This window comes from Hibiscus syriacus, unplaced genomic scaffold (assembly GCF_006381635.1).
Source record: "Hibiscus syriacus cultivar Baekdansim isolate YM2019G1 unplaced genomic scaffold, ASM638163v2 tig00110065_pilon, whole genome shotgun sequence".
In the NCBI taxonomy this organism is placed as follows: Eukaryota; Viridiplantae; Streptophyta; class Magnoliopsida; order Malvales; family Malvaceae; genus Hibiscus; species Hibiscus syriacus.
The window spans coordinates 1,781,173-1,788,911 of record NW_024062585.1 but is presented as its reverse complement, the minus strand read 5'-3'; the positions used below and the strand labels follow the sequence as shown (position 1 = coordinate 1,788,911).

Sequence of the window (7,739 nt, the reverse complement as noted above, 5' to 3'; positions counted from 1 at the left end):
CCCGATGGAATTGAGTCATCGCGACATCTCTCGACTTATGAAAAGTTTAGCTAAGCATGACAAAAGTCATACTTAGCATTTTGAAAACAAAGCTTGAAAAATAAAAGAAAAATGAAAAGAACTTGAAAAGTAAAAAGAGAAAACTTTTATAAAAGCTAAAGAGAAAAGAAGATTATAATCCGAATGATGAGTTTAGGCTTACCCTAAGTGGGTATTTATAGTCTCTCAAAGCCTAAAGGATAAACAAATAAAACAAATAAAATTGTTTTTAAATTTATATTCAAACTTAAACTAGTCTCCTAATGCAACTTTTCTCGTTCATCTTCCAGAAGGCGTGAGGAGAAAGTCTTCTAGAAGTCGTCGCTGACTGGACCTTCTAGAAACTGCCACGTCACACCGCGTAATGCTCAGAGTCATGCCCATGTCTCCAGCCGTGAACAAATAATAAAAAAATTACAGAATGCGCCCGTTTTGTCACAAATTATGGAAAGTAAGGACCTGCACGAAAACAAACATAACACGACCAATTTAGCAGTAATAAATCCTCAAAATCGAAGAAATAACGAGCAAAGATTAATGATTCTGAACACTCATCAGGAAGCGACTTTGGAAACCGGGGAGGACATGCAGCTTCAGTACTCTCATAGCCCAATAGTGAATAAAAAGGGTGTTTTTAATCTGCTGTCAAAATTGGAGGGACCAATGAAGTAATTATACCCTTGTTAAAAAATAAAGATGATTTCTATTAAAAATTGGTGATATCACCGTCTGAGCAAGCCAATATTTTTCTTCATTTCCTTTGTCTTCTTCCAAGCTTTCATCATTTATTTTCTTCTTATTCTTCCTTAAAGTAAGTTAGCTAAAGGAAATAACTTGGTGGCCATATACCCTGTAACACCCATAACCTGTACAATTATACATATACAGATTATAGATGTCACCCAAATTTTTAAAACCATTTTCCAATTCAAACGCAATTTAAAATTTATTTTCTTAAAATGGTAACTGATATTATAAAAATATCATATCATATAAATTATGTTTTATTATAACAAATTTAATTCAAAAGATTTTTTATGAATAGTACCGTGAACAGTGAGTGTATCGGTACCTGTAGCAGGGTATCGGTACCCCTGTAGCATTATGGAAAAATTTTAACTGCTACAATAATTTCAACAAAATATATATATAACTCATAAAAACTTAACCTTTCTTCACTATAAAATTTCCATTTTGTTTCTAAATTTGTTCAACAAAACAAATAAAACATTAATAAGTACATGCCACTATCTAAGTCAAATTCCATCATAGGATGTCTTACTGATATTTTAATATACTCCTCGATGTCTGATGTCACTTTAAACTCTTTATTCCACTACTGGATTTTTTACCTAAGTGTGAAAATCATCACACGCTAAGTATATACTTAGTGAGGCAATTAAAACAATAAACAGTGAATTTCAATGTCAATTTCAAAATGTCATAAAATCATGTTACCAACATATCCAATATTTTACACTGATAAAAAATGATATAAAAATTTCTTATCATTTATCCTATAAGCTTGTAAGCTTATTCTACCAATATACTACCATTTATTCCATAAGCTCGTAAGCTTATTTTACCAATATACTTACCATTTATTTCATAAGCTCGTAAACTTATTTTCATGTTTACCATTTATTAACCAATAAGCCATAACCAAACTATAATTGTATGAGGAACCCGGTATAGGAGTCAAATATTACACCGAAGTGTTGAGGTCGAGCTTTGCTCACCTAATAATGCACCATAGTGCTGAGGTCGGGCTTTACCCACCTTGTACACCATAGTGTTTTGTATTGTGTCTACGCTAGACAATTTGAGGCATGCACTATGTGCCTTCTCTAGACACTCTAGTGCTACCTAATATGCAGCTGCTAGACTTTATGGCATGCCATTAATACCACTGATCCTCAATAACCTACTTGGGTATGTAGTTTATTTTTATTTGATCGATCCATGGCAAAGTATATCAATATCATTTAACATTGGGCAGTTCATACCCAAAATAATATTCATTGTAAATTATCACATTATTCATGATCAATGCATTATAATTTCACACTATGACATATCAATGTCATGTCAATTTATAAAAATATGACATAATATCATGCTGATGTAAACAAGGTCGACTTATCGCAAGTCTTCCTGATGATGTATAAAACATCCATGTATAATTTCATGCATGTATTGCACTCACCTTGACACTTTATATCTTTCAAAATATGTACCTCACTATTATCCACAATAAACCTTTTTTATACTAGACTTGCTTCAATCGCAAATCAATCATGATCTGTATAAATCAAAATTTCATAATGATACATATGTTAGTATTGTACTAACATAAACATATCCTAAATTAACTCCATAATATACTTGAAACTCATTTTCTATCAAAATACTCAATACTTAATAGTTCATTTTAACATTGGAACCAACTTTTCCAATATATATAAAATGGTCCTTCACCATTTTACCACTTAAAATTTCAATGCAAAAATTCCAGTATTGAAGGTATTATCAACCAAATACCCATACAAAGACATAATTACAATAAACACTCCCAACAATTCGAAACTTACATTAAAATCACCAAACTTTCCAAACTTCCTAAAATAATCATATTTCACATTCTAACACTCATTTTAATTTCCAAAAAACAATCTCCCGGCATAATACATCAATTATATAACACTTACACAACAACCCATCAATTTCCAAAGTTGCCGAAATGATCCCCAACTTTTCAAAAAATAAAAATGGTCCCTGAATTTTTCTAAGACTTTTAGAATACTTCTTTCATCATTTTCAACCCATATATAATTTTTCCATAATTTTTCTCACTCAAACAATCCATGGCGAAATCTTAAAGAACAAGTTCTAGAAAGATTAAACATGTTCTAATCATCATACATGTTTGAATATGAATCAACTACCTCACAAACATCAAGATCCATCATCAATTTTATGATCCCTAATATGAACACAAAATGTAAAATTTGGGATCTTTGAACACTAACAATATTATCATGCAATATTGGTACCAAAAGATAGCGTTTTTCACGTATAACAATTTTCTATTTACGGCATACTCAAAATCCTAAGGAAATTGCTTAAAAATTGAATTGAAGCTTTCTCTCACCTTTGAAGAAAACCCACGCAGCTTGGAGAAAAAGATGAGCAATTTGGATGAAATGTTGGGTGTATTTCATCTTAGTTTACAATAAATTCCACTATAAATGAATAAAATATTCATTTAATTAAGATAAGATCAAATCACCCATAATGAATCTTCCTATCCACCATAAAACCATGAAAACTCATCCTTATCATCTTCCAAAGTCAAATATGATTTAATTTGACTTTTATTTCTGAAATTTCCCTTGAATTTTTCAAATATTGCGTTTTAGTCACTAAATTCCACTGTTTCGGTTACATCTGAAAAATTGCACATTTGTAAACCCAATTTCTCTGATCTAAAATATTAGAATAATATTTCCAACCATTTTATAACATCCTTCCAATTTTTTTAAAATTCCAATTCGATCTGAATTAGCGATTCCTTACCGGCTTTAACCCTTTCTAATTTTTTCTTTACTAAAATTCCAAATCCAAAAATATGATTTCTTTAAAACCCCACTCTCAAGAGTAAACTATATATTTATGGAATAAAATTCTTTTTAGGAAATTTATCACTTAATTCCCTAAATTTTCCCAATTTTCTACTTTGACCATCAAACTTTCAAAATTTTCATTTTGGTCATTATCTAAACTTTTGGGGTATTACATACCCCTAGTTCAACAATACCAATGTAAGGATTGAATTCAGTATCTTTAGAACTTTCAATTGAACCCTCAACTTCACCATTTTACCATGGGAGCCAATAACAAGTTTTTTTTGGTGTTTATGATTTTTCAAGATTTCAACCCGTTTTTAGTAGTCTATAGGTTTAGGAAGTGTTCTTATTACCTTATTAATAATTTATTTCAGCTAGTAATCTATCATTTGATGTTTGTCTAGTGAGAGAGATTAGAGAACCTCCAAAGCTAAAGGGAATGAGAAACTCACCCTTGGTTGAGCATTAGGTGTTTTCAACAGTTAAGCATCAAAGATAACTCACTCTTAACTCACTTATACCACATGTAGATCATTTAGATGAGTTTGATAGGTTGCATAAGTTTGAGTGTGTTCATGGTAGATTTGGAATTTATGTTTTTGTAGCATTATTATGACCTATATTAACATACATAACATTTAAACATCAATTGGGGACCTCTTTGGGGGTTTTTTTTTTTTATAGAAAGATGGGATTTTTCGTGCTAAAACAGTGCACTCTTCAGGTTGGGTCTCGATATGAGAAGATTGGTATCAAGATTGTTTTTCTTATTGGCAAAAACCCATGAATTTTTTCGGTAGTGGTATCGATACACAGTCAATGGTATAAACACCGGGGTCACGGTCTCGAGACTCTCAGGCTCGTTTTTAAATTATTTTTAATCTTAATTATTTTTAAATTATTTAAAATTTTAAGAATTTTAAAATATATATATATAAGAAACCAATTTTTTTAATTTGAAAATTTTATAAAATTATTAAAAATATAAGAAATTTACAAAAAGACAAAATAGTTGATGTTAGCTTAATAGGTCTGTTACTTCTTCATCAGTTGGTTTAATTTGACCAAAAAAATGAAAATTTAATGATCAGAATAAATAAAATCTAATTCTTTGAATATATTTTTAGTCGAATATGTAAGACAAAAAATACTTTTTATAAAAAGTATCTTTAAAAGCTTTTATTTTTTTCAAGATAATAATATTGAAAGATGATATTTTTTTTTGTACAAAAAATTTAGTTTCGGGGTGGTTTTCCTAGTCTATGGTCAGGATATATTTAATAAAAAATTTAGATTTACATCGGAATTTACAGATTGTCCACTAAAAGTGACGATAATAAGATTCAAACTTAGTCTTATAAATTTAAATTTCTAAATTTTAACACACTCGTTAGCTATTGAAAGATGATATAACAGAATGTAGTTTAAAAATTATAGTATTTTTTTATTTATGGGTGAATAAAGATCATGATAATTTAGATGTTATATGAAAAATAATTAAATCAAATCAACTAAATTTCGGACATATGGTAACAAAGGTGTACATGTGACTTGAGGATCCCAGCATTTGCTACTATTTATACACACTAGCCTTGCGCCACTCTGCTTCATTTCATATTATATCCTTTTTCCGAACAAACCAAAAGAAAAATAAGATCAAAAGAGATGAAGGAAAAGTCTATTGGGTCTGTCACCTTTCTTCTCTTCGTTTTGCTTGTCTGCTCATCTGCTTTCCGCTTGCTTCCCCAGAAACAAGGTTTTTTTTTTCTAACTCCAAAAAGACGGGAAAAAATTACCCTTTTCTCTTAAATTAGTTTCCTTTCTCTTTGCTTTTTCATTGTGTTATGTATAAAAAAATGGCCAAAATTGTAAACAGGTGAGAACGAGGTTGCCTCTAAGGGGATCATCAGGCCTGCGTTAGTGACAGATACAAAAGAAGATATCTCAAATGTAAGATTTCCATATCTCTTTCTCTCTTTGTTTTCTACAAATTAAATCCCTTTTTTCTTCGTTTTTATTAATTTTGATTTTGGGGTTTGGTTGAAGCTGATGGGATCAGAAGATTGCAATGAGAAAGATGAAGAATGTATCAGAAGAAGGGCGATTGCAGAAGCTCACCTGGATTACATCTACACTCAGCATCATAAACCTTAGCAAACAATCCATACAGAGGAATATAATAGGGTAAACTAACTATTTGGTCACCCACCTATTACTTAGTTTTCATTTTGGTCACCCATGGTCAAATCTAATGTTATATTTCGATTCTATTTTGATCATACAATGTTAAAAAACTAACAGTGATGTTGATATCTTATAATAAGATAATACCACGCCAGCATTTAAAATAATAAAAAAATATCATGTCAGCATCACTATTAATTTTTTAACAACAGATGATTAAAACAGAATCAAAACATATCGTTAGATATAAATTTAAAAAAATTAATAGTTGAATAACCAAAATAAAAACTAAGTAATAGGTGGTGTTCAAATATGTAATTTAGCCAATATAATTTTCTAAATATATAGGGTGTCTTTATGGTCAATGAAGTAAAAAAAATGTGTGTACTTATGGAACTTGTGTTTTCATGTGGAAAATACAAATAATGTATTGCTATTGTTAATATAGTAATATAAAACCATATATATATATATATATATATTGATGAATTTATAAATATTTTTTTGGGTGGAGACATATATACATTAATTACGTAATTTTTTTTATACAAGATGGACACAACTAGAATTTCAAAATGGGTGCAACTGTTAAAATATATAATTATCTGAAAAAATTAAATTTAAGGTAGACACATGCCAACCTTGGATCCTTAATAGATCCTCCGTATATACTTTTTTTTTTTTTTTTTGCATCAGCAAGTTTGCTTGTTGGAGTTGGGATAAAAGGATCAAAGGAAAGGGCAAGTATAGCATTGTACATCGGATCAAAGGCTGAGGGTTTCTTCTTTCTATTTTTTGGTACTTTAAAACGTGCAAGTTTTGTTAGATAATTACCAAAAACCAGCAGTTGTTGAGAAAGATAGCTGGTCATCTCTTCCTTAACACAGACTGAAAAAGCATCTAAGTGAAGTGGAGAGTTTCACTTTTTCTGTAAAAAAAAGTTTTGCAAGTTGGCGAATATGCTTCTCTAGATTCTACAAAGAGATAAGCTCTGTTAGTGTTATTTAATGGAATATTGTGAATCAAATAATAGAAAAATTAAGATGGCGTCAAATTATTAATATTATAAAGTTGGGATAAACGTTATGAGTCTAGTTGGATCTAATTTTCAATTAATCCGATCCGAGAAAAGTTACCAAACGTTACAAGTATATTTTGTCATTGATTAAGTTACCAAAATATTTTAGCTCATATTTCCTTGGGTAATGGGTTCTAAATTTATTAGGATCACCTCTTCCTTCCAGTTCCATCTAGATAGAATTAAGATTATAATTGGGATTTGTCAAAACAAATAATTTATTTTACGGTTGAGTGTTGTTAGCTTGTTGTTGATTCCCGAATATCAACCGTAAAGGAAGAAAAATTGAAAACTGACGGAGAACCGAGAAAGTGTGAACTTTCGAAGAAAGATTGAGGTTTTTGATGGGGTGAATCAAAATTTGAAAGATCAGATCTTGAGCAAGGAACGAGAGAGAATTCATGAGGAAATTGAAAAAGAATTAGGGTTCCATATGTTGCATCTATTATCCACCTCTTAGAAGGGAAAGTTGAAAACTAAAGTGTAAAATATTATCTCAAGAAATAGGATCGGATCAGGTATGATATTTTTAATCATAAACTCGACTTTAACTTGAACCCATGTATTGTAATATAAAATCTAATCCGATTTGATTTGAACTCATTTTTTCTTAAAAGTACTCGATCATACTCAATAAGTCAAGTTGAAACCCGTTGGACACAATTTCATGCACATCCTTATATATGATAACTATTAATGATTTTTAGAAGTAATGTGATTTTATAAATTTTCATTGATATAATCTTTTAGATTTGATTGTATCGTCCAAATCAAATCTAATAATTACTTTATTTATTATTACATCATAGATT

At 29.9% G+C, this 7,739-nt stretch overlaps 1 protein-coding gene across 3 annotated transcripts; it reads left to right on the top strand.

Moving 5' to 3' along the window:
• Positions 1-5,295: 5,295 nt before the first annotated feature.
• LOC120214472 (putative phytosulfokines 6) lies at positions 5,296-6,213 on the top strand. 3 transcript variants are annotated; one of them, XM_039212363.1, is made up of 4 exons: positions 5,296-5,421; positions 5,542-5,615; positions 5,712-5,822; positions 6,182-6,213. In XM_039212363.1, exons 1-3 carry the CDS (start codon positions 5,331-5,333, stop codon positions 5,817-5,819), a joined length of 273 nt encoding a protein of 90 aa, XP_039068294.1. In that variant the 5' UTR covers positions 5,296-5,330; the 3' UTR covers positions 5,820-5,822; positions 6,182-6,213. The 3 variants fall into 3 exon arrangements, with proteins under 3 accessions (XP_039068294.1, XP_039068293.1, XP_039068292.1); XM_039212362.1 differs by having other exon boundaries at positions 5,712-5,819; positions 6,179-6,210; XM_039212361.1 differs by lacking the exon at positions 6,182-6,213 and having other exon boundaries at positions 5,712-6,098.
• Positions 6,214-7,739: the final 1,526 nt, after the last annotated feature.

What these genes read in the sequence shown, in the direction of transcription:
- LOC120214472 (XM_039212363.1), top strand. Translation starts at nt 5,331, where the DNA reads ATGAAGGAAAAGTCTATTGGGTCTGTCACCTTTCTTCTCTTCGTTTTG. An exon ending in CTTGCTTCCCCAGAAACAAG is followed by an intron (nt 5,422 to 5,541) that starts GTTTTTTTTTTC and finishes AATTGTAAACAG; the next exon opens with GTGAGAACGAGGTTGCCTCT. An exon ending in CAAAAGAAGATATCTCAAAT is followed by an intron (nt 5,616 to 5,711) that starts GTAAGATTTCCA and finishes GTTTGGTTGAAG; the next exon opens with CTGATGGGATCAGAAGATTG.